Source organism: Lonchura striata, chromosome 2, assembly GCF_046129695.1.
Source record: "Lonchura striata isolate bLonStr1 chromosome 2, bLonStr1.mat, whole genome shotgun sequence".
NCBI classification, from domain to species: Eukaryota; Metazoa; Chordata; class Aves; order Passeriformes; family Estrildidae; genus Lonchura; species Lonchura striata.
Genome location: NC_134604.1, coordinates 83,069,876 through 83,095,279, shown reverse-complemented (window position 1 = coordinate 83,095,279; position 25,404 = coordinate 83,069,876). Strand labels below are relative to the sequence as shown.

Here is a 25,404-nt window from a genome sequence, read left to right as displayed (position 1 = left end):
TTTGATTTACTTGAAGTGATAGTTCTTGAAATCTGTCATTATGTGAAAACAGTTCATGGATGCATGTATAAAAACTGAAATAACCAGAAATGTATCTGACAGCACAGCACTAAAACTATTTTAAAAACACATTGTGCTAACAAGTATAGTACAATGTGTGGTGGCAATTAAATCAAATTTTTATATTTTATAGGCTACAGCACACTGTAGTTTGACCAGACAGTTCACAAACCAATACCACAACAGATGCCAATTCTGCCTCAGTGCAAGCAAAAAGCAGAAATGTTGCCATTTCTGTTTAGCGTGTGATAGACCGCAGTAGGCACAGGCACAGAGACCAATTAGTAGAAAATTATCTGCTTTGCATACTACACAGTGCTTCAAGGCTGATTCTCTGCCATAAGGCTGTGTTAGAGAGAGTGAAACTGGATATTTATATTGTCATACTCTATTGCTTTAAGCAGAATGCAATAGTTAGACTTGTAGAGAAGCAGGCCCAGGAAGTGATTATTAATTCTCGTTAATTAAAGTTGCCCTACATCAGCATTTGTGTTATTTCTAACGTTATGTGTTGTTTCCAAGGCAGATGATCTGTCACACTCACAAGATTCACTGACACACAGAACAATCCATACAAGAAAGAGCAGAGCTAATGAAAGGAAATGGAATTATTTGTGGAGCTGTTTCTTACCATGAGAAATAAACCAATATATTTCAGGTTCATTCCTCTGTTCCTACCCACTTCAGGGATTAATTTTGCTTTGTGGGGAGGCTATTTAGAACCTAAAACCAACATTGTAATGTCTATTCAACAGTTATGCAATCTTTTTATCTGCGAGATTCTTCTGAGCTCCTGTCTCCACTTCCAATTTCCATTCATAAACTGTTCAACTGCACAGTGAATCATTCAGTTTTCCCTCTGTGGGAGAGAATAAAGAGATATCCTCGGATCAGTGACAACAGAAAACCAAAATCTTATCCAAAGGAACCACGGGGTGCAACACACTGTTTCTGAAAAGATAAGTACAAGGAGCATTTCTGAAGTAGTAGCAAAGATTTAGATGAACACATTTAGATTAACCATTCTCCAAGAGATACAGCTAAGTTTTATACTTAAGAGAGGTTTTCTTCTTTGGTGTGTTCTGAGAGAAAGAAAGAAGGAAAGAAAATGGAATCATACTGGGTGTTATGTAAACACCCACGTAACATCTTGCATGCATTTCTCCAAATGACCACTAAGGTCGAGAAAACGGTGCATTTCAGGAAGAGCAGGAGAAGCACCCAAATAGGACCGTGTGTAGCTGGGAGGATTATATCCTCTTCCAAGAAAGGAAGAATGATCTGTATTCTGGCATGAATACAAAACCTAGTATCTGCTGTTTATAGCCTATTTAAATTGTGTTTATGAACAGACCTCTTATATGTAAGTAACAAGCACTCCCTCTAGTGAACTTCTGTGGGATTTGGTGTTTTAACTACGGAAGGTACAGAACAGAGTTAATAGGTAGAAGTGATATCTTCCACAAGACTCTCTGTTGAAGTAAAAAAAAAGGTACAAACTTTTAGACACGATAGATGGTCTGTAAGATCAACAGCACAATGTATTTGACAGAGTTGGGGAAAATCAGTGTCTTACAGTAAAAACCAAATTTACATGCACAGTTGCACTCAGATACTGTCCCTTACTGATGTTTACTTTGCAGGTTCATCCTTCTGCCTTGTTGGTGTCATATCCTTTACTGACCTTCACTTCAGACTCTGAAAGCCACAGGAAGACATTTCATTTACTCATTTAAATATCTAATTGAAAAAATAAAAATGACAATAACACATCTGCCCAACTTAAAAGACTGCATTTCAGCAGAGACAGTTTAGCCTTTCTATACTGTAGTACTGATGCTTGATCTTTTAAAAGGTGTGTACATAATGAGTACTTCCTCTTGCCCATTTAAATATGTTTGCAACAGTTCTTTTGAGTATATCAGAAAAATAAGTCTGTGAAAGCTTTTAAAGTTGTGGCTGATGTCCTGTGACAATGCTGGTATTTTGTCATTTTTCAGAGCATTGTTCTAGTCTTTGAGTTTAAAATACAAAATATTGATTTCTGGCACAGTCTTGAGCAGTGAGGCTCTCATTATGCACAGGATTCATTGCCATAAGCAGGGTCTCCGTGCGCTGCTGCTGAAACTCCCTGGAATGTATCTGGCTTAGCTTTGTGTGCTCCCAAGGGCAGGTTTGTAGAAGGTGTGGCATACAATGCAGGGGCTCTCAGACAACAAAGCACACACTGTTTCAAATGTCAGGAGCAGTATTTCCTTATTCTGTGTTTATACCACTACTTAACCATAACAGAAAACAGATTAGGACCAGCAGTTACCAACATCTGCGGTGTGAAATAGCAGCTCTGCACAACAGCTGCAGGATTGTGGTGACCTCCTGCACTGAAGTCAGTGCTGCTTCGAAGCCACTATGTACACCCAGCCTGCTGCTGAAGGTTTCTGCCGTCACAGTTTCTTAAATGGTGGAATTCTACCCAAGGCTGCACCCGGAGCCTGTTTTAAAGTGGTGGAGCAGGGGCAGGTGAGCACAGTCAGCCCTGCTCTGCCTTCCAGGGTCAGGGTGGCCTTGGCTGTGCCCTCGTGTCCTGGGCTGACAGAGGGAACGCATGGAGTGCGTGTCCTGTGAGGAGCAGCTGAGGGAGCTGGGGGTGTCACGCATGGAAAAAAGGAGCCTCGGGAGGGACTTTATCACTCTCTAGAACCATCTGACAGGAGGCTGTAGCCAGGCTCAGCCTCTTCTTCTAGGCAGCCAGTGACAGGACGAGAGGAAATGGCCTAAAGCTGTGCCAGGAAAGGTTTAGTTTGGAAATTAGGAGGAATTTCTTCACATAAAGGGTGACTAGATGCTGGAGCGGGCTGCCCAGGGAGGTGGTGCCGTCACCGTCCCTGGGGGTGTTTAAGGAAAGGCCGGACGCGGCACTCAGTGCCATGGTCTATTGCCACGCTGGTGCCCAGTCACAGGCTGGACTCGGTGACGCAGAGGTTCTTTCCCCACTGAAATGATTCTGGGCAAGGGGGAACAGAGCCATGCAGCGAGCCCCAGCTGTCCCCAGACTCCGGGTGTGCGCTCAGCACGGCTCGGCGGGGCAGGGCACGGCTCGGTTCGGCACGGCACGGCTCGGCTCGGCTCGGCGCTGGAGGGTCCCAGCGGGGCCCGGGATCGCGGGCCGCGCTCCCCGGGCAGCGCAGTCCCGTGTGCCCGGGCCGCGCCCCGCCCCGCCGCGGGGCGGCGCTGTCCCGCCGCAGAGGCCCCGCGGCGCGGCGCCGCGCGGAAGCGGAAGCGGCGGCGCGCGCGGGGCGGCGCGTCCCGGCGGCTGCGGGCGAGGCGGGCGGGGGTCCCGCCCGGGCAGCGGAGCGGGGCGCGGGGCCGGCTCTGCCTGCCGGGGGACGCGCCTCGGCCGGCCAAGGGGGTGCGGGTGAGCTCCGGCATCGGCCCGGGCGCTTTTCCTGCGGGTGGCTTCCCGGGGTGGCCCCCCGCCGGGGCAGCTGCCGGCGGTGGGCTCCGGCTCCGGTGTGATTCGCGGGGTTACCCAGCCTTGTCCTGCGGAGGCTGCTCGGTGCTGCCGGCCGAGAGGGGCGCTGGGACTTCGGGCTTGTAAATAAAAGGGGCGCTTTTCTCTCGTTGCAGACACTTTCCAGGTCTTCCTTCCGGAGAACGTGAGATCCGCCTCGGCGCCAGCCTGCTGGGGTGCTCTGGTTGTTAAGTAGATTTGGGAGCGGTGTGACTTCGCGCCGCCAGTCCCTTCCCTCCTGAGAAAGGGTAGCTGCTTTCTGAGCAATCACATACCAACATCATGTATTCCTAGGACTGTCATCAGCTTCTAGTTTTCTATTCAGAGGCCTTACAGAGATTTAATTACTTGTAGGCTCTAGTGGTTGTAAAGTAATTTAAGATGTTTGTACTACTTGGTTGTAATTATGTAATTCACTCTTGTGTTAAGAGACTTCGTTTTAACTTGGGAATGGTTAAATCGCCAAAGAATTAAATTATTTATGGATAAGGGCTATTTTATTTGACTACTGTTGGCCTGCAACTTAAACTTGCATCTTTTATTTTTTTATCCTATGCCTTTTCTTTGTTATGGCTGCTGCAACAATAGTTCATGATACATCAGAAGCTGTAGAGCTCTGTGCTCCCTGTGGGTTATACCTTAAACCCATTACAAAAATGACCATCAGTGTGGCACTTCCTCAGCTGAAGCAACCGGGAAAATCCATTTCGAACTGGGAAGTGATGGAAAGATTGAAGGGGATGGTGCAAACTCATCAGTTTTCCACTCTGCGGATTTCTAAAAGCACAATGGATTTCATTAGGTTTGAAGGAGAGGTTGAGAACAAAAGTTTGGTTAAATCTTTTCTGGCGTGCCTTGATGGCAAAACAATAAAGCTGAGCGGCTTCTCTGACATTTTAAAAGTGCGTGCTGCAGAATACAAGATTGACTTTCCTACCAGACATGACTGGGACTCATTTTTCCGTGATGCAAAAGATATGAACGAAACCTTGCCTGGGGAAAGGCCAGACACTATTCATCTGGAGGGTTTGCCTTGTAAGTGGTTTGCAGCAAAGGAGACTGGCTCGGAAAAGCCAAGTGAAGAAGTCCTTATAAAAGTTTTCCAGAAATTTGGAGAAATCCGTAATGTGGACATACCCATGCTGGACCCTTACAGAGAAGAAATGACTGGCAGGAATTTTCACACTTTCAGCTTCGGAGGCCATTTAAACTTTGAAGCCTATGTTCAGTACCGGGAGTATGCAGGATTCATCGAGGCCATGAACGCCCTGCGAGGGATGAAGCTGATGTACAAGGGCGATGATGGCAAAGCAGTGGCTTGCAATATAAAGGTGAGAGACTGCAGCCTTTTGTGTGGGAGCCCACATGAAGGACTGAGTACAAGTAAATGTTATTTCCATAGTGCTTGAAACCTTTATCTGTATACCACAGTGATGGCAACAGGTGACATTGGCAGCATTAATGTGGCTTTATGGGACAGACATAATACAATTTTTAAAGGAAAATGTTGGTAGAAAAATGTGCTAGTTGACTATGTATTTAATCACATTACTCAAGTGAGTGGGTTTTTTTTTTCCCTTAACAAGATGGTTCTAGAAATGAGACCTGTTGATGGAAGGTTCTAGTTTATGAACACGATTTTCTAAATTGCTTTAGAAAATAATATGTGTTTATAAATCACAATTTCACTTAAAATTCCAGTTCTGAACAAGTTCAGACAAATTTCACCAGAAGATTGACTGTAAAATGCATTTTTCTTTCATGTGTCCACTGCAGAGAGACATTTTGGGGAAGAATTTCACCATCTCTGTATTTGGCCCCTGCATTGATTGCTAGGGCTACCAGTCAAAGGTCAGAACTAAAAGGTTTAGTAGCATGTGGCCTTTCTGGTCTGGGAAATACACAGTTAATCGTTAGTGTACTTGACATACCGGAAGGCCCCACAAAAATTTAAATGATAATTTTCACTTGTAGCACAGCTTCCTGGAAAATTCCTATGCTTATTTTATAATATTTACATACAGAGTTTTCCAGAAGTAATTTTCTGTAATCTCATTGTCTTAGAAATAACAGCTATGACAGGAGGGAACAAGGCAGTCCGTTCAGATGTAGTGTCTTCAAAAGCACAGCCTCAAGAAAACTTACTGTTTGGGGGTGGTCCATACGTTTACATATTGGTTGAGAGATGTATTTTGGTGTGATCATTAGTCCTTCATCGAACCAGGGAGTGTATTTCAGAAAAAAACCTTGAGTATTCCTTTGTACAATGTGGGAACATACAGATATTTATTCAAATTGTAGTTTAGTCAGTGTAAGTAAAATACTGTAATCTTTTATCTTGTTATCAAAGCTTGTCAGTTGTGAGATAGAAACTGTGCCTTGACCTGGTGAAACTGTCATTTACGTGCAGGAGATCAGGGTTCCCAAATTTAGTATGGCTGAGAAAGAAGAGTCATGCCTTCCTGGCAGCTGCCCTGTCAGGGCAGCAGCTCTCTGTTATACAAGGTCACCACACCTTGTCTGTACCTATTGTCCTTTCAGTTCAGTGAAACATCATTTTGCATAAAGCCTGAGTAGATTAAACTGCAGAGGCTGTGCTCCTTGTTCTCTGCCCCACGGTTCAATGACCATGGGTCCGTGGAAATGTGTTATAGATCCCTGCCTGCAATCAGAATTGGAGATTAGGATGCTAAGGCTGTCATGTCTGGTGGTGTCCTGTTCCAGTATGCAGCTGGACATGACCAAGGTGTGTTCATATATCCTGGAAGCTGAGCAACTCTGAAGTCTCATTTTTCAGATGTGTGTGTATTTCTTTTCTTTTCTTTCTGTTCCCATGACTTGAGATCTTCTCAATTGGGGAATCTTGGCTTTAGAATTGGTGGGGAGACTTGAACCAGGTGCTGAATGCTGTAGGACTATGTCTTCTGCTGAATTTAAGGATCACAGTTTTAGACAGGAAGGCCTTTATTTAAACCTATTTCTATGTAGTGCTGTACAATCCCTGACAGCTTGCATTAATAAGAGTTCTGTACATGCCGATTCTGACACATTGAAAGCATTGGACAGACAGAGGCTCAGCCACACTGGGGTTTATTTTTGGTTGTGAGACACAGAAGTGGTATCTGATTTTGCTACTTGTGTGCACACATTTAGTACCCAATTACCTGATTACAACAGGTGGTGTTTTCTTTGGGCACATAGAGAAGTTCCCTTTGTTTTGAAAAAGGTTTGACACATCTGATTATACTTACACCAAGGTCTATGTTAAAATTGTCATGTTGTAATTTTTGATTATTTTTCTGTTTCCTTAAAACTGTTTTCAATTGTATCATGTAAAGGTTTCTTTTGACTCAACAAAACATCTCAGTGATGCATCAATTAAGAAGCGTCAGCTTGAAAGGCAAAAGCTTCAAGAGCTTGAAAAGCAGAGAGAAGAACAAAAACGTAAAGAGAAAGAAGCTGAGGAGAAACAAAAAGAAGAAGAAAGGTACTTGTCATTTATTGTTCAGTTATAGTTTTAACAATCAGGCCTAACAAAACTGCTTCTTCATATCAGCATCAGAAGATAGAAAACAAGCACAAGTTGCATGTAGCTAAAGTGAAACACTTAAAGCAGAGTGTGATTTAGTTTACTACTTTTGCATATGTTCAGTTCAAAATATTAAACCTGCAAAATATTCAATTTCCTAAAATTGTTGCCATTAGACACCTAGTTTCAGAGACCCTTGGCCTTTAGCAGAAGCTACCATTTTGTCCTAATCACAGAAATAAAACCCACCACCACTGCACACATTCATTGGCTTGACAGTCTTCTTGCTGTGATAATTCTCTGCCCAGCTGCCTCATGCATTGTTATTGTCTCCAGTCAAAGTTCAAAACACAATTCTTTGCTGTAGCAATTTTTTTTTTCTTTGAATTCCAATTGTATTTAAAAATAGACAGAATATGACTGTTTGACAAGTAAGGGTTAAAATGTTCCGTTTTCTACTTCTGTTCTTCATCAACATGACTTATTTGGAAATAAATTTACTTGAAGTATAAAATGTACTATACATACAATAGGAGTTTGAATTGTGCTTTGCCTAGATAAGGCAAGAATATTTATCTCTTTTTAGAAAGCAGAGAGAGCTTGAAGAATATGAGAGAGAGAGAAAAAGAGAAGAAAAGTTGCGCAAGAGAGAACAGAAACAGAAAGATCGTGAAGTTCGAAGGAACAAAAAGCAGCTTGAAAAGCTTCAAGCTGAAGAACAGAGAAAACTTCAAGAGAAGATAAAGCTAGAAGAAAGGAAGCTTCTGTTAGCTCAGAGAAATCTTCAGTCCATTAGACTAATTGCAGAACTGCTAAGCAGAGCAAAGGTAACTTCATTATTTATTTTACAAGCTAATGAAGAGCCCAACAAAACAAAGCCCTTTGCTGGCTTGAGAGGAGGTGGGGAGCACTGTTCACTAAACATAAGGTTTACTTCTCTGCAGCTGCTATTCCTTAGATCAGAATTTCAGAAAAGCACAATGAAACAGCGTTTGTCTCTTGGTAAGATATGCACTTGTAGGTAAATGGAAAGTGAGCTTGAACCTAGAGTCCTGAATAGCATTTTTTATCTGTAAATTACTTGTCAGGTTTTCTTAAGTCCAGTAGAAAAACGTGTGAGCTTGATGAAGTGAGCTAACCACAGAGGATAAAGATGCAAGACTCCTTTTCTAATTCTGGTTTGGATGCTGTTTCCCACCTGCCTCACAGCAATTCTGTTCACTGTTTTTGCGGTATCAGAGCAACTAAACTAATGAACTTTCATTAGTCTGTGTTTGAAATGTGCAGAATGTTTCTTCTGTAGGAAAAGTACTGTCAGCACAGGTTTCAAATGTTAGATCCTGTCTCTCTAATAGTACTGTTATTTTTTTCACTGAAACACTGAACCTTAAGACTTGGATAAAACCATATTAGGGTGTACTGAATGTGACATATTTTCTGTAGAAACGAAAATCTGTGTGGAAAAGGACGGCTTTTTTTCTTGATGCCAGTGTACTTCAGGAGTGTTTTTGAACTCACAGTGCTATGTACAGATCAGTTAGGTACTAGAAGAAGGAAGAAATGCCTTTTGCAGACTTTTTAACTTTGAGCTGTGGAATAGAAAGGTTGTCTGGTGAAACAGAGAGTGTGCTTCATTTAGAGAGTTCTGAGGTCTATACTAAGCCACTTGACTAGGTCAGAATAGAAAAAAGTTTGAACCTTTTCCAGTACCGTGAATTTTTAAGGTGGTTGACAAAATGACAATCAGTTTTTACATAATAGTTGTCTATTTAATTACTTGCTGTTTTTGTGGACTTAAAGTCATCTATGAGCCACAGATGACAATAATCTAAAAGAAGTTCTTTTCAATAAAATTTAAAAACTTTTTAATTTGACTGAATTTTGAAATTTTTAATTTGACTGAAATCTTCATGTTTTGACCCTGATAAATATATTTCTATACTGCAGATTTCATGTTGTTACTTTTGTTATGTTGAGGAAACATGAAGACAAAATTTCCTCTCAAGAATTGTGGGCAAATAATGTTTCAACTTACAGCAGTTTTGGATTAGTGGGTTTTGTTGGTTGATTGGTTTTGAGTTTTTTTTCTCTTTGAAAAGGAAACACGATTTTATTTTGGGATGGCTAAGTTATGTTGATTAGATTTTATTGCCACATTGCTGCCATTGTGTTATGTTGTAACTTGGAAGCAGGAGCAGGTATTTTTTGTTCATTCTTCCCTTTGACTGTCTTTCAGACAGTAAAGCTTTTGGAGCAAGAGCAGAATGAAGAAAAGATTTGTCTTCAGCAGCTAGAGGAGAGACGAAGGCTCCAGGAGGCTGAGCTTAAACGTGTGGAAGAGGAAAAAGAGAGAGCACTGGGGTTGCAAAGAAAAGAAAAGGAACTGAGGGAGAAACTACTGAACAATCTTCTGAGCAAGAAAATGGATGCAGTTAATCAAAACAAGGAAGAAACCAAAGCATCTCAGACTGACATGTTGAAAAGCCCTAGTGCTGTTCCCCACACTGTGTCATCCAGCTGCATCACTTCTACCTCAGGACAGGCTGTTACAGGCAAACTGGCTCCTGGCTCCCAAATAGAAGTAGCATCCCCTGAAAGTGTAAACACTCAATGCAAGTACTTAAATGGCAACATTCATGACAAAGTTCATGTCAAAGAAGGTCAGAATCTTCCTACTACAGACTCTGGGAGGTGCTCTGACAAAAGAGGTTCGGGGGTACTTTCATGTGTTCCCACTGATAACCAGGACCAGAAGAGCCTCTCTAGCTATGACCAGAACACTTGCAAGAAGGACTTGCCCTGTGAGCAGGACAAACGTGGAACAGAGCCAAGGAGAAGAAAGACCCATTCATGTAGCAGCGTAAACAGTGATGAGAGTAAGGGTAGGCGGGAGAGCAGCAGGCACAGAAGGGATGCGAGTTACCAGGACGAAAAGCATAGGAAAGACAGGCGGTATCACAGACACTCCAGCAGAAGTTACAGCCCTCGGCGAAGCCGCAGTCCTCGGCGAAGAAGCACAAGCCGCAGGCGTTCCCGCTACAGAAGAACGCGCAGCAGGGAGCGGAGGCGGGACAGAAGAGAAAGGAGTCGTAGTCGCAGAAGTGTGAGCAGGAGACGAAGGCACCGAAGGTGATCGCTGCATAAGCAAAGGAGTACTTACCTAGAGTGTGTAATGGAGGCCTTGGCTCCTTTGAAAGGCTATGGTAGGACAAAAGGGCCACAAAATTGGATACCAAACCTCATTGGTGTGACTGCTATAGAAAACACAATTGTTTGAACCAATTCTTAGCTTGCATCTAGTCCCTGAAATCAAGAAAAGAGATACCTGATTTTTTTTACCTTCCTTCCTTTGTTGTCTCTTTCTAGGTTTCTACCACAATATAGGTATAATCACCTGTGCTTGTGCTCAAGTTCCTAAAGTGCTAAAAGGCAACCTGTTTTCTTCAGTTTCAGTTTTCTAAACGTTCATTTTAGTGAATTTCATTTTTATCACCTAATTTGGCATAAGGAATACATGGGTGCCAGTTATAAGAACTTCAGAGGTAACAAGCTATTACATACATATTTGATTTACAGTGTTTCCTGGTGCATTCAATGAACTCATGTTTAACAAAGTAGAGTTTTTATTGATTGAGATGGATAGCAGGACTTTGATATTTTTTCTTAAAACTGACTATAAAGTTATGCAGGATACCTTTTAAACTGCTTTGATTCCTTCATATGTCTGTCTGATGCCAAGCTTTGTGGCCCAAATTATTCTGGCATGTAATGCCTTTGTATAATACTTTCCATGTAAGAGGCACACCCGGTGTAGGAAGTAACAAGCAGTGCTAAAATGGTTGAAAGTTGTTCTGATATTTTTGTTGATTTATTTGGCTTTGTAATTATGTCAGGTGGCATAGGACTACTTGAAACTTTTTTTCAGGTACATAAAGAGCTAAACATTGTCTTGAAAAAGGGGCCTTCTTGCTAAATTATTTTTACTTGTGTGGTTGAAAAGTAAAGCTGCAGTGTCTCTTGTTAAATCAACTTAAGAATACTTTTGCTTTTAAAATGCAGCTCAGGAATATTAAAAGTTATAATGTTACAGTGAAAGAGTTTATTTTGCATTTTTATGGTAAAATTAAAAAGAAAACTGTTTCCAGTGAACTGAAGTCGCTGTTTTCATGTGTCAGTGTATTAAAATCTGCAGAAGTGATGTGTTAAGAATTTGTTTGTTGAAAGCATCACTCAGCACATCTGAATAATGAAGTTCAGCTTCTCTTCTTGATGGTCCTATTATGTTCCAGCTATGTCAGCTCTTAATTCAGCAGGATGTGTGCTCTTTATCTACAGCCTTCAGATGCCATTTTCCTCACACTGATTCATGAAATCAAAGTGTATCCCTTTCCTCGAGTGTCTCAAGAAGCACATTAGTACTGAAGCTCAGTTGGATCCTTGGCTGACTGAGTTTGCTTTACTTTCAGAATCCATATGGGTTTGTTTCTTACTAGACCATGCTGCTGAAATCTTTGTAGTAACTAGCTGTGGACAGAAAAGGTAAAGCATTGACAACACTAAATTGTGAGGAGCTGTTGTGTCCCTCGAAGGCAGAGAGGCATAGATAATTCAGAGGGCAGGCCAATCCCCACTCATATGAAGGGCAAGTGCTGGATTCTGCACCTGGAATGGGGCAGCTCTGGATGTACACACATACTGGGGGGCAAGACACTGGAGAGCACCACTGCAGAAAGGGACCTGTGGATTGTGATGGATAACAAGTGGAAGGTGGGTTTCGGTGTAGCCTGTCAGGCAGGAGGGCAGGCTGTGTCCTGGGGCACATCACTTACTGTCTTACTATCTGGTCAAGGGAGGGGATTGTTTCTTCTGTGTCATTCCAAAATCTGTAGTTCTTGAAAAGCCAAGAGCTCAGCTTCTTGCCCTGTGTCAGGCAGACGTACCTATCAGTTTTAAGTTTAGTTTAAAATCAGGTTTGTTGCTGGGGAAAGCTCAGGTTCACTCCTAACTGTGGGTAGGTTTTTTTGCTTCACTAGGGGAAAATTTCCCCAGTGAGCATGATTTGTATGGTATAAATACGGTGTAAATCCTATTAAACCATGGATTGGGCAACTTCGTTCTATAGCCCTGTGTTCATGCCTGCTGGAAAGTCTAGGCAGCATTGAAAGAGACCTCTGCGCCCTATTTCATGTACTGACTCCCAAGAAATGCCCAGTGTTTATGCCAGTGTTCTGTCACTCTTGATCATTCTTAACTCACATGATCAGACAGGAGGAGAGTTTTCTTGGTTGTAAGAATGCAACTCAGTTGTTACACATCTGACACCACAATGTCTCCTTTATGTCCTTTGTCAGAAGGATAGGATCAAGTGGGAACCCTATTTGCTCATGAGGATGGATAGGGTTTTGAAGTGTACTGATCATCTAGTGATACAAGGGAGCAATGACCTCTTCCTGTTGGAGATGCGAACCCTGCTAATCACAGACTGCTTTCAGCAAGGTCTGAGTTGAAGTTTGTGGGCCAAAGCTCTTGAGTTCGCTTTTCTGGGCAGGAGCTGGTGCATGTGCTGCTGCCTCATCATAGCTGTTGGCAGTGGCAACCTGGAGTGGTTTTTCTGCAGCCCTTGTGAAGCAAAGAAGAGCAGGAGTCTCAAAGGGGTAAGAAATCTAAGAGATGTTACATTCTATATAAGACAGCAATTAAACCAACGAGTTTGGCAAATATCTTAATTTATAAATATGTGGGCAAAATTGGCCACTGATGTCTTATATTACTATACAGATCATAGTTTTGTTTATTATGCCTGTGCCTTGATCTTGTATCCTGCTTCTGAGGTATGATTATTCTGGATACAACACCCATTTCATTAAGCTTACATTGCATTCTGTTGATCTGGCCTTTTCCAAGTTTAATGAACATATTATTTGCAGAAGGTATCTTTTGCTGCTTCACAATAAATTTGCAGTTGTCTCTAGTGTTTGTATAAAGCAGCAATCCAGTTGCCATTGATTCTTCAAAACTGGGTTGATGCTTTAGAATTGGGTGCACAGAATGAATCAAGTGTCCTATATTAATCTAATAGTGGGCTCTTGAGTCTTGTTTGAAGTGTGCACCACCATCTTTCTTCTTAAGAGGCAGCACAGAAAATCAATTTGGTCTGGTACCCCCTCATGTGCTCCTGAATCTCCTGCTGCCTGACAAAAAAAAAAAAAATTCATAAGCTAATGCTTTGCTATAACATATGTTAAGGGCTAAGGCTGATTGGAATTGCTCTCTAAATGATAACTAATCTAGCTGCATGGTACTGTGGCTCCTGCCAGGTGAGCTCTACCTGCTCTGCATGGGATGTTCAGGTGTGCTATCCATGATACTGGATTATTTGTAGGATAATATGAAGCGATGTCACTCCCAGACACTGCCAGCAAAGTGTCTGAACAAGAATTGATTACCTTCATATTAGATTTTCCCTGCATTTCTACATATGATCCTGAACATGTGTTTGTCAGCGCTCTGAGGAATTGCCTGGTGGTGTCTGTTACTTTCTACTTCCATGTAAAAAGAAAGGGCTGGAAAAATATTTTCTGTTCATTGCACATGTCTTGCTGCTGTGATTTATGGCAGCTGGCAACTTGGCTCCATGCAGCTGTTCACACACCCCTACTGGGATGGGGTAGAGAATTGTGAGAAAACTCATGTATTGAGATAAACACAATATAAAGGTAAAGCCAGAGCTGCATGCACAAGCAAGGCAAAATGAGGAATTTATTCACCACCTCCCCTGGGTAGGAAAGCATTCCTGCCATCTCCAACAAAACCAAGCCTCTAAAATGGCCTTTTTAAGGCAGATGTATATCCACGATTTTCCTTTGTGATGCTTGACTGAACATGAGCAATTTCTGAAATCAGAGCCTGCCCCAGCTGCTATCCATCTTGGTTTTCTTTTGCATCTCTCTCTCTCTCTTTCTAAAGTTTCTGCATCTACCACTTGTAGCTGATGTAGCTGAATATCCTCAGGAAGACTATGACTTGTCTGCTGGGACTTTCCTCTGATAGAAATGACTAGTTGAATTATTTGTTGAGAGATTATTTGCAGTCCACAAGTTAAAGCAGGAACAGCTCTGGATTGCCTGAGATGCACTTTAAAAGATATTCTCAGAGTTTTTACTGTACATGAATCTAAAGAGAAGGGACGGTTTGCTTAGAAAATGAGCTGGAAATACAGGATTTCTGCCCACTCCAAGTGTTTGCTATTATTATATGTGATGAAAACAGGAAAAAACTAAAATTGGTGTGTGTCAAAAGTGATGGAAATAATAATGTTAATACGAAAATGCATCTATTGTAAAATATGGGAGAAATTAGAAGGTACAAAGAACAGGAGCATTTAAAACTTGATATTCTATTTCAAAGAAAAAGTATGATACTGAGTATCTTGTTTTTTAGAATTGTTTAAAAAAAGGCCACAAACTATTACCTTAGGGCCCTTCCAGGGCATCTGTTATAAGTTGGGTATACTTAGAGACTTAGTCATGATAGCAAGGCATATTATTAGTGGCATTATTGAAACTCATCATAGTCACATCCCTGAGATTTGTAGTTTTTGCTTATAAGGGACGTTTTGTGTGAGAAGATAGTGTCGTCTGACATTTCTCACTGGCAGACACACTCATTTTACTAAATCTCCTTTATTCATACAGAATTTCTTACTTTCAAATTTTATGCAAAAATGACAATTGTTTTTTGTGTAGCATTTGACTCTAGTGAGTCATTTAGGCAAAGAAAAATGAAATAGAATCACTGAAATAGAACTATGGTGGTAAAATACGGTCTTTAGCCACCATGTGGTCTAAGCCCTATGAAAGAAATCTTGATAGGGTTTTCAGAGAAAGGAAGCCATTTCAATTTCATCTTCATGAATGCATTTCTAGCTTAAAAGGAGCTTAAACTCTAAGCCTCACTAACAATTTACTTGGAAACAGTTTCTGCCTGTGGCTTTTTTCAATCTGGTGTGGGTTATCTGCCAGCCTCCTCCCCTATATCTCACTACTAGTAGTAATGCCATTAGATGATTATAACTGGTATCCTCAACAGAGAGATTTAGTCATAATTGAAAAAGAACGTCAAGTGTATTTAATCAACTGTGTGGTCATTTTATTAGTGGAGACTCATGTACCATATAACTTTGCCTTAAGTGAAGTGCATTTATGGCCTGGGGCTGAATAGCTGTTATGTTCCCAGGAGTGGGAAATCCTTAAGCTTGCATGAAATTGCACCAGTTTCTCAGAAGCAGGTGGAATTGGTCTTTAAAAGAGAATTTTTTTTTTTAATACAACTTTCTAATTTTTTTGTCTAACAGTAGTTATCTTTGGCTGGTGATGTGTGATTATGTATGATTTAGTTAGAAAGCGCAGATTCAGAGAAGGATTATACAGTGGAAATCTGAAGCAGGGAGAAAGCTGCCACTGAAAAAAATGCTGGTTTGTAACATTTTGCCTTCAGTGTACTACCTAAATAAGGTTTAATTTAACATTTCATTTCCTAAAGGGTCACTAAATGTGTGACATAAAATCTGAGTCTTTTCCTTATGGAAAGGATCTTTCCTCACCTGAGTGTTTCAAGGTGGGCAAGATGTCAGACAGAGACAGAGAAATTAACAGTGGGACAGCAAGATTTCAGGAAAGTAATCCAGGGGTTTAATTTTCTGATGAAAACCTATGAGGTAACCTGTGTGAAGTTGAAATCCATGCCCCATTTTGCACTTTGCAGTCATTTCATTCTTTCTTCCCAAGGGCCTTCTGCTGCCCATGGTTAGTTTTGCAGAGAAGGGGAGGAAAACTGTGGTAGCCAGCTGGAAAATTTAAAATATATTGTCATCTCTCAGCACCCTTCTCTGTCAAAACATGGCAAAGCACAAGTAGGACACCCCTGCTGAGGTGCTGCAGGTATTCCTTTCTAAGCTGGTATCAGGGTGAATGGGAGAACCTGCAAAATACAGAAAAGTACAAAGGTAGTTTTAATTCCTTGTAGGCTTTATCTGAGTGACCATCATCAGAACAAATTAATCACATTAAGAAAACAGCAACAGAGACTTACAGCTTCTCTTGGGACTTGCAGCTTCTGCACCTTCTGCCAGCCCAGGGTCCCCTGGACTGTGCCCACAGCAAATTTCAAATCCCAAGTAAGATTCTGCTTTGATTTATGAACTCTGGTTCATCATGCTGAGTTCAGGTTCTTGGTATTCTTCTGTAGTTATTCCTGTTTTCCTTGTTACCAGCTTTCAAGTGCTTCTGAGGTGCCAGTGTGTTGCAGACTGACAATACAAGTTTAATCCACACTGCTTCTTTAATCTTATACTTGATGATGGAAGAAACAGCTGAACCAAGTACAAAGACCCATCAAAGCCAAATAACTCAGCTAACACGTTTTGTGTAACCAGTGTTTTTCACAAAAGCAGTAAGATTATGTGGATCAGCTGGTGTGCTTTGTGTCTGGTGAAAAGAAGCTTATTTAAATTAAGAGAGCCAGGGAATCTGTGTCTCAGTCCAGAAGGAAGATGGGTTCCACGGAAGACCTTGACTATCCTCAAATCATTGTGCAATACAGCAATGGATTTTTAATCTCAAAGGTAAGATATATAACTTAGAGTATGCAGAAAGACATATCCAGGGATTTCTCTTCAGGTACTGAATGTAAGTCTTTGGAAGAGGTGAAAGCACTGGTATAATGATTGTGCCTTAAAAATATGTTTGGAAAAACAAAGCCAAAACTAGTAATTCCACTTTTGTTTGCTGATATTATTTTATTAAGCACATGAGCATAAAATTATAATATCCAGTGCAGCAGATTATTTTTTTCCTAATTTACTACTTAACTTTCCTATTGTCCCTTGCTGTACCTCTGGCCAAGATGGTAACAGGAGGAATGCTCTTTACTGCACTTTAAGCTCCTGAAAGGCAAAGCTGATAATCAAGAGAGGAAAAATAGATAATGAAAAATCATTTTGTGAGAAAAAGAAGTGTGCAATGCTTTCCAAATTTACACTGTTCGTTGTATGGTTTTGAGAAACAATTTCAACTTTGGTTAAGGCATGGTCTTACTCAGGAGCTTCATTGTGCAGGAATCGTATCTCAAATCACTGTACATACAGGCAGTCAATTAAATTTATGTCTTTGTTACAGTTTCAGGAGTGTTTATATGACCAGAGTAATAGGCTGATACTTGTAAGGTTGACTGTGTATATCTAAAGAAAGATGGTTGGTTCTTTATTTATTTTTTTTTAATGTATGATTAGCTATGTCTGCCTGAAGGCTGATGAATGTTGATGGATAAGTTACACAACTCTATGGAAAGACTGGACAATTTTGTTTGGTTGAATGAAGCAGTTCTTCTGGATGAGAGGAAGCTCCCTGCTTCTGGAAGATGACAATAGTCATTCACATAGCCTGGAATGACTATAGTCATTCACATCAGTCCCTGAAAACAAGATCCATAGAATGTGATATTCCCCCTATTGCAAGCTATGTGAGAGTCTCCAGGGTTCACTGAAGCATGTGTTAGATCCTTAGTTAAAGAACAGAAAGATAAACAGACAACAAGCACTGCCACCCAGCCTTGCCTTTGTTCTTTCCAGGAAATTGTGAGAATGTGTTCCTAAACTAAGGAAGAGGCAGGGACATTTACACACAAAATCTGTTCTCTAAATGTGGACTTTTGGAAGCCAAAAAGCATTGACTAGCTTCACTGGAAAAGGAAGAAAATAAGACCAAGGAGTGCATTACATGTATCTTATATTGGATAAACTACAATTTAATAATTAGACTTGTTTATATGAAATACAAGTTTATCTGAAATAAATATTATTACATTTATATTTTCCCTAATTAAGCAGCTTGTGAAATGCAGTAGGCTTTATGCTTTTACCTAATCCCTCACTCCCATCTTTCCCTACTCCCAGGTTATGTTCACTGCCTGTGAGCTGGGGGTGTTTGATCTTCTTCAAGAGTCAGGAAAGCCTCTGCCTTCAGATGCCATTGCTGCAGGTCTGAGTGCCAGCACCATGGGGATGAAAAGACTGCTGGATGCCTGTGTGGGATTGAAGCTCTTGGCAGTAGAGATGACACAAGAAGGAGGTAATAAAGGCAGAGGAATGGGAATAAGTTGAAAGATTTAAACCTCTGATGGCTTTGAAAGTGAGGTAAGATGTGTGGGCAACGGTGATACCAAAAGTTAAGTCAGTTAATGTAGTTGGAAGAAGGAGAGAATCACTCTTAGGATTCCCTCTTCAGCTGAAAGAGAAGAAGCAAATGTCAGCATGATCACAAGTATAAAATGAAACACTGCTGCAGGGTTCTATATCCCTAAATGTCTTTGTACAAGAGCCATGTGACTTTGGAGAAGATATTTAGAAGCTCTGTTGAACTTGTCTCCAGAAATCTCTGGGGTATGGGCAGGATTTTAAACTTAAAACAAAATGCCAGGGTGCACGGTAACAGCATGATTTAAAACAGGTTTTGTTTTTCTTAGCATTTTTACCATTATGTGAACTATTTTGTTAGGTTTTTGATCAGAACTGAGAGGTAATATAAGTTTTTCCTTGTGTCAGAAACATGGAATCCACTTGGACAGAAAGATCTCTGGCCATCAGACAGCTGGTCAGGACTAGCTAGAGTCTCACAAGTTGTGTCCCCTGCTCTGCCTCGTGTTAGCATGCTCTGTTTTAGGGATTATAGTTGTTGCCCGATGAGTTTGGGGAGAGCAGGATCTATCTATCTATCTATCTATCTATCTATCTATCTATCTATCTATCTATCTATCTTATGCAAGTCCTGTGGGTTAGTGATGCCACTGCAGATGCACTGGAGGGAGTGAGGTGTTCTTCTCTCTGCAGAAGGTCCTGCCCTAGTGAACTGAGGGAGGGTAGGTGTGGCTGGCCTGCTGTTCTGGGGATTTTTCTCCCACCTGCTGACCTTGTTGATCTGAAAAAAGACTTGTCTGCAAAGACTTCTCACTTAAATAAAGCACACTGAAAGCTTCCTCTGAGAGCAGAAGCCTATGATGGAATAGGTCAACACAGATTTCAGCAGCCCTCACCCACTGCTCATTGCAGTGGAAGGATTTGGTTGTAGAAATAATGTGCCTGTGTCTTTGGCTGTATAGACATCTTCTGGTGATAAACACTAAGCTGTACAACAGACTTGGCAAGGTGATATATCATGTATGTTAGTAAATATATTTATTTTACCCTTTAGCCCTTTACAGAAACACAGAAATTTCCAACATCTACCTTACAAAATCAAGTCCAAAGTCTCAGTATCATATTATGATGTATTATTCCAACACAGTCTACTTGTGCTGGCAGTACCTGGCTGATGCTGTGAGGTAAGGAGGAGTGCTGTGTGCTGTCTGGTGCTTTGCAGCATCTGTGTTGCTGCTCTGAGTGGCGTGTTTCTGGGGAAGAGCTCAATAAAGATGCTGGCTGGTTCATAGAAATTAAAAGCAACAGATAATTCAGCTGTTAACGTGGCCATGTGTGTGCTTTTCCCCCTCCTTGTTTCACATTTGTGTATGTTCTTGTTTTCCTTTTCCCTGTAATTGTAGAGATGATCTAGAAATCAGATTTCTTTGTGTCACCTTCAGTAAAGTACTTTATCATTACAGTGGATCTTATTGGACATGGCATAAACAAAATAAATAATGAGTAGTGGTGGGTAAGGGTCCTTCTGTTGCAAAGGTTCATTGGGGCAGTTTAGTATGGGTCTGAGTCTGACTTGTTCCAGTCCATGCAACGGATGACCAAACGTGGTGTAGATCATGGCGATGATTGCATCACTCTTGTACCTTAACCTCAGGTGTGCTCGCATAAATGACAGAATCCTGGAATATTTGGGTTGGAAGAGGCTCTAAAGATCATCTAGTTCCAACCTTCCTACTGTGGATGCCCCTCACTAGATCACATTGCTCAAAGTACCATCCCACTCTGACCTTGGAAATAACCAGTCATTCTTGTGAGAGGTTGAGAAATATCTCAGCACTCTCATAGGCTTTTTCAATTGCTATTTTAGAGAAGGAAGAAACCAATATGAAAGAGCTTTTGGTGTTTCATCTAAAGACCCTTTTGGAGCAATGTACAGGTAATCATTAGAATATTTATAGAAATTTTATTCTTGTTGTGGATAAAACTAATGTTTTTAATTATTACTCAGGACAATTAAGTATGATGATGTGAGAATTCCTCTCATCACGTCATGCAGTGTTTTTACTTCTCAACAATATCAATTACTGGGAAACTGTCTGATATTTTGAATATAATTTCCTAATCTGAAAAACATCACAGATCTCTGACAGAGGCGATGGTAGTTGAAGGAAAAAAAAATCCCTTGGAAATTCTGAGAATGAGCAGCATGAAACACTGTTGGATTTCACTAGTCTTAATTCTCTATTTAAATGCATTAATTCATAGTTGTACACTCCTGACACAATAATATTCAAAGGAGGTTTATATGCAAAGAGGACATATTCTGCGTCAATAAAACCAGAGATTTTTGTTTAAGCAAAATATGCAGCAGCACTTATATTATAGGAATCTCTGAGAATGTGGTAAGGAACCCTCTCTCTGTGCTGTCTCTTTTTGCATTGCTAGATCAGATGAAGAAATGCTAAGATTCATGGCTGGCCAGAACTCAGTATGGAGTATATGTGGCAGAGATGTTCTTGCTGCATTTGACCTTTCCCCTTTCATGCAGATCTATGACCTGGGAGGTGAGTGTCAGATCTTCTTTAACAAGCCTCTGAACTGTCTTTTATAAGCTCTGCAGATGAAAGCAACTCCTATGTTATATGATGGGCTAAACTATGGAAAGCAGGACATAGCAATATAAGGAGAATTTTAATGTTTTGGTTCAGTTAAAAACAGAAATGTGAGAGTGATGAGAGCATTAGGAAGCTGAATGTTTTTCTCTATAGTCTGATTTATGTGAGTAGTCACTCATCCCCTTGTGGATGTGGCAGCCTTAGCATTTTTTGTGCCTTGTTTGATGCATTCTTCCAGTGCTAGACTCTTCTTCTCCTTCAGTCACTGTTGTTGAGGTACTGCCTACAGCCTCTTATCCTGCAGCACCCTGCTGTCCCAGCACAGCTGAATGCTGCCAGGATTCATGGGACAAGGCAGGCTCCCTCCTGGCCTCCCTTGCTTCTTCCCCAGAGCCTGGTTTAGTAACTCTGTTTTTCATTTTTCACCTTCCAGCACCTGCCGCTGGTCTGGCTAGGAGGGAGTGTAAGAGTGGTGAGAGCTGGGGCTGACCCCACATGCCTGGTGCTGCAGGCCCTGCACCTTCCTGCAGAACACATGGAGACAGTGACTTCTCCTGCCCCTCTTTCCTCCCAGCAAAACATGGGATGCAAATGTACATTGCCAGCTTCCATGAGGTTGAACGCACCATTGCCTGTGTACTTGCATGGGGGTGTCACTGAACAGGTTGGGTTTGTGTCAGTACTGACCTTCTTTTACTGTCCCCAAAGGAGGTGGAGGAGCTTTGGCCCAAGAGTGTGTTTCTTTGTATCCAAATTCTACCGTCACAATCTATGACCTGCCCAAAGTTGTGCAGATGGCCAAAGAACAGTTTGTTTCCCCCGAGGAGCATCAGATCACTTTCCATGAAGGTAGGTGTGGACAGTGGTGTGGTGTTGTGCCAGCTGTTGCTCCAGAGCCCTGGCTCTGCTCAGAGGTGTCGTACTGGAGACTCAGGTCTCTAGCTGCCCCTTATGGGAGCAGTGCCTTGGGCAGCAGCCTCCCCAGCCCAGCTCTGCAGCTGTCCCAGCTGTGCACCAGCAGCTGTCAGAGACACAACTCAGTTATTCAGCAACATTAATTCCTGAAGAGAACTATTTCATTTCTTAAGAGCAAGGTACATTAGTAAAAAAAAAAAAAAGCATCATGCAATTTTGAAATCTGCCATGCTTTGTTATAAATTTTCCTAACACTCCCCTTTTCTCCCCTGGCAGATGTGAGGGATGCCAGGAACTAGGGTTTTTTCTTCTCTGGTCACAACTGATTGATCTTCAAGTCCTAAGATATTTTAGAACATGGAAGTGGGTGAGCTAGCTCCTATTCCTCTTGACCAGGCCACTGATCCTACATAGTCTTTGTACTATCTATGAGGAAAATTAGTATAGGGAGATCTCATTTTTAATGATTACAAAAGTCTCCAAAGTGCTGGAAGTGCTTAAAATTGCTCAAATCTGAGAGACAGAAAAGAAGCCTTGAAGAGAGAAGGGAGCGTATAAAACCAAAGATGCAACAAAATGGGAGAAGGAATGACAAAGTAAAATGCTAGAAAAAAATCTGAATGCAATACACCAGGTGCTAAACAAAAGGAATAATAAAACTAATGCTAAGAGGTGAAAGATGTGTATTTTTACCTATGGATTTATGAAGTAATTGTGTGATTACTGAAGATCTTTGAAAACTTTCTTAGAGAAGACAATATTCTCTCCTTCTTTCTTGAGACAGAAACCATGTGAACCTATCTCCTTAGTGCAGTATGAATTTGAATTTCTGTCATTGGAGAAAAAACAAAACTCAAACACTTTCCTGTGTATCAGTCTGTTTCAGGATGAGTTTTTGCCTTTAAATGTTTCAGGTCTTCTTGAGAATGATCAAGAGCAAAGATCCCTATGCAGTGTAACAGAGGACTTTCACCTGGTATCTCCATTGCTGTCTGATAATGTCTGAAGGACATTGCAAGCCAGGAATTAAACAGAACTGAAAATATTTGCATAACTCAGTTCTCCATGTTGTGGGGATACATAATGCATGTATTCTTGCTTTATAGGAGACTTCTTTAATGATTCAATACCCGAAGCTGAACTGTATATTTTATCCAAGATACTGCATGATTGGGATGATGACAAATGCAAACAACTGCTGGCAAAAGTCTACAAAGCTTGCAAACCTGGTAGGTGTGAACTCTTGAAGAGCAGAGAGACTTTCACTATTGTTTAGATAGGTATATATACATCATAGCAAGAAATCCCATTAAGCATCACTATGAAGTCTCAGAGTTTCAAAAGCACTGCCTGCAAAGCAAAATCAGTAAGATCCTGTAAATTTCAGCTGGGGAAAATGGGAAATTTCCATCCCAGCCATAGCACCCTCTTCAGCTCTGGAATGTCAGTACCAACATAGCTGAGCAAAGACATGCTGTAATGCTTTGGCTCTTTCACTGTCTTCTGTGATGCTGAAATGTGACTTAATGTCAGAGTGTGCTTGCTTTTTCTTCTTTCCATCAGGTGGTGGGGTGCTGCTGGTTGAATCCCTTCTGAATGAAGACAAAAGTGGACCTGTAGAAACCCAACTGTATTCAATTAACATGTTGGTCCAGACAGAAGGGAAAGAGAGAACAGCAGCAGAGTACAGCAAGCTCCTGGAGGCAGCTGGCTTTGGAGTGATTCAAGTAAAGAGAACTGGAAAACTCTATGATGCTGTTTTAGGAAGGAAATAGTAGTATGTGTTTTTTGTATGTAACAAAACAGAAAAGGTTGAGAAATATGCTATTCTCTTCTTAGTGGGCAATGATCAACTTAGCTTTTAGCTAAGGCTGCCAACTTTTTTGTAAGCTGATACATTGTCAAAAGACTCACTAATAACAGATCTACAAATCTGGAAACCTGGCTTGGCTTGCCTTTGGATCTGGGAAGGAAAGACCTTCCACAAGAAACAATCCACAAAACAAATGTGTAGTGTTCCTGCTTCAGCTTGTATCAGTCTTTCTGATTATTAACACTGTATCTGACAAAAGCAGAGCTGAATTTGTATTTGCGTTCCTGCAAAATAAAACTAATCCCTGTACTGAGCCTTGGTGCCTGCATTTTTATTCCTGAAGTATTGATATAATAAAATCAGACCAAATTATGTTTCCTTGTGGTCTTTACAGAGTTCCAGAAGAAACCCTGTCTGAGCCTTGAGGAGTTTTGAACGAAAAATATATTAATTTTTTATTTCCTCTAGACTTTGATTTGAATTATGAAAAAGTGTTGTACCTTAGTAACTAGTTGAAGCCCAGGGATTTTTATTACAAGACAGGTAGGAAGATGATACAGCCAAGTAATTATGTTATGTACTTGGATTGCTCTTACTGCATGCCTCCTGCCATTTCTTTAAATCATTTGATCAAACACAGTCTGCCATTACCTGTGCAGTTCTTAGAAGCAGAATAATACATTACTGAAGTGAGAAACATTTGGAGAAGGCACTAAGAAGTTACTCTGCATTTTTTTCTGGAACAGTAATTGCATTTTCCCATTAAGCTGGATACTAGAGAAGCTTGATATAGTTTACTCAGTACCCATCTACAGCAGCCTCCCACTCATGTGACTGTAGGAGAAGGACAGGGAGAAAGTAGGTTTCCAAGTTACTCATTTTTTGGGTAATGAAAGCTCTTCCCTTTCATGGTGCTGCAGTGGGAGGTTTTCTGTTTGAAGCAGGTGGCTCTGCCAATAGTTCTTTCCCCCTTCCACAGAGTTTTTCACCATATAGACTGAGATACATTTTCTAGCTCCAGTGCAGCTTAGGAGTAATGAATATAGCTGGCCATATCTGGAGGGAATCAGCCCGGAGCAGAAGAATGCCCAGGGCAGGAAACACAGCGGGTGAGCTGAGACTGGCTGTGCTTGGCTGGGCTGAGTGAAGTCAGCTGCTCCCCAGGCTGCTCTGTCTGGGAGGACAGAAACTTCCAGCAGGGCCTTGGCCTGATGGCCTGGGGGTTACAGGAAACAGCAGAGGGCAGGAACAGCCAGGAAATTTGCCATCTTAATGTGCTAACTGGAAGATGGTGGCTGCTGCTTTTCAGAACTTGATGATAGTCATGGGTCATTGAAGAAGCACAGCCTTGAGCAGTAGGAAAATGCTGCTTTAAATATAACAAAAAACCCAGTAACTAAGCAAGAAAAAAGAAGGAGAGGTGCAAAGTAAGGAAACCCTGCTTAGAAAGACAACAGCCCCACTGTAGTAGGATCAGGCACAGGCTGGGGCCTGAATGCTGCCTAGAAACATCTTGCCAACGGAGACCTCAAATGGAGGACCGAAGGGTGGGAAATTGTCTATGGCTGTAGAACCACTGTGAGACAATAGGACCCACACTCCAGGTTCCCTGCTGGCTCCAAGGTTTAGCTCTCCCTTCTTTCACTGACCTGCTCTAGAGAACCCTTGAGGCACCAGGGACCTCAGTCCACAGGCTGTCCTGAGCTGTGTTTACTTCTATAAATGTGTGGGTTTTTCCCCCAGAATTCTCCGCAGTTCTCCCTTCTAATG

At 41.4% G+C, this 25,404-nt stretch overlaps 2 protein-coding genes across 3 annotated transcripts; both read left to right on the top strand.

Moving 5' to 3' along the window:
- Nucleotides 1-3,393: 3,393 nt before the first annotated feature.
- AKAP17A (A-kinase anchoring protein 17A) lies at nucleotides 3,394-11,249 on the top strand. Of its 2 annotated transcripts, none has more exons than XM_021546650.2 (5): nucleotides 3,394-3,475; nucleotides 3,688-4,902; nucleotides 6,910-7,058; nucleotides 7,687-7,927; nucleotides 9,337-11,249. In XM_021546650.2, exons 2-5 carry the CDS (start codon nucleotides 4,141-4,143, stop codon nucleotides 10,231-10,233), a joined length of 2,049 nt encoding a protein of 682 aa, XP_021402325.1. In that variant the 5' UTR covers nucleotides 3,394-3,475; nucleotides 3,688-4,140; the 3' UTR covers nucleotides 10,234-11,249. The 2 variants fall into 2 exon arrangements, with proteins under 2 accessions (XP_021402325.1, XP_021402326.1); XM_021546651.2 differs by having other exon boundaries at nucleotides 3,429-3,469.
- A 5,401-nt stretch (nucleotides 11,250-16,650) lies between these two features.
- ASMT (acetylserotonin O-methyltransferase) lies at nucleotides 16,651-23,620 on the top strand. The gene is made up of 8 exons (XM_077790871.1): nucleotides 16,651-16,722; nucleotides 18,052-18,226; nucleotides 19,346-19,475; nucleotides 20,159-20,227; nucleotides 20,737-20,855; nucleotides 21,615-21,755; nucleotides 22,928-23,050; nucleotides 23,385-23,620. Exons 1-8 carry the CDS (start codon nucleotides 16,651-16,653, stop codon nucleotides 23,594-23,596), a joined length of 1,041 nt encoding a protein of 346 aa, XP_077646997.1. The 3' UTR covers nucleotides 23,597-23,620.
- The last annotated feature ends 1,784 nt before the right edge of the window (nucleotides 23,621-25,404 follow it).

What these genes read in the sequence shown, in the direction of transcription:
- AKAP17A (XM_021546650.2), top strand. Translation starts at nt 4,141, where the DNA reads ATGGCTGCTGCAACAATAGTTCATGATACATCAGAAGCTGTAGAGCTC. An exon ending in AAACAAAAAGAAGAAGAAAG is followed by an intron (nt 7,059 to 7,686) that starts GTACTTGTCATT and finishes ATCTCTTTTTAG; the next exon opens with AAAGCAGAGAGAGCTTGAAG. An exon ending in AACTGCTAAGCAGAGCAAAG is followed by an intron (nt 7,928 to 9,336) that starts GTAACTTCATTA and finishes ACTGTCTTTCAG; the next exon opens with ACAGTAAAGCTTTTGGAGCA.
- ASMT (XM_077790871.1), top strand. Translation starts at nt 16,651, where the DNA reads ATGGGTTCCACGGAAGACCTTGACTATCCTCAAATCATTGTGCAATAC. An exon ending in ATGGATTTTTAATCTCAAAG is followed by an intron (nt 16,723 to 18,051) that starts GTAAGATATATA and finishes CCCTACTCCCAG; the next exon opens with GTTATGTTCACTGCCTGTGA. An exon ending in CCTTTTGGAGCAATGTACAG is followed by an intron (nt 20,228 to 20,736) that starts GTAATCATTAGA and finishes TTGCATTGCTAG; the next exon opens with ATCAGATGAAGAAATGCTAA.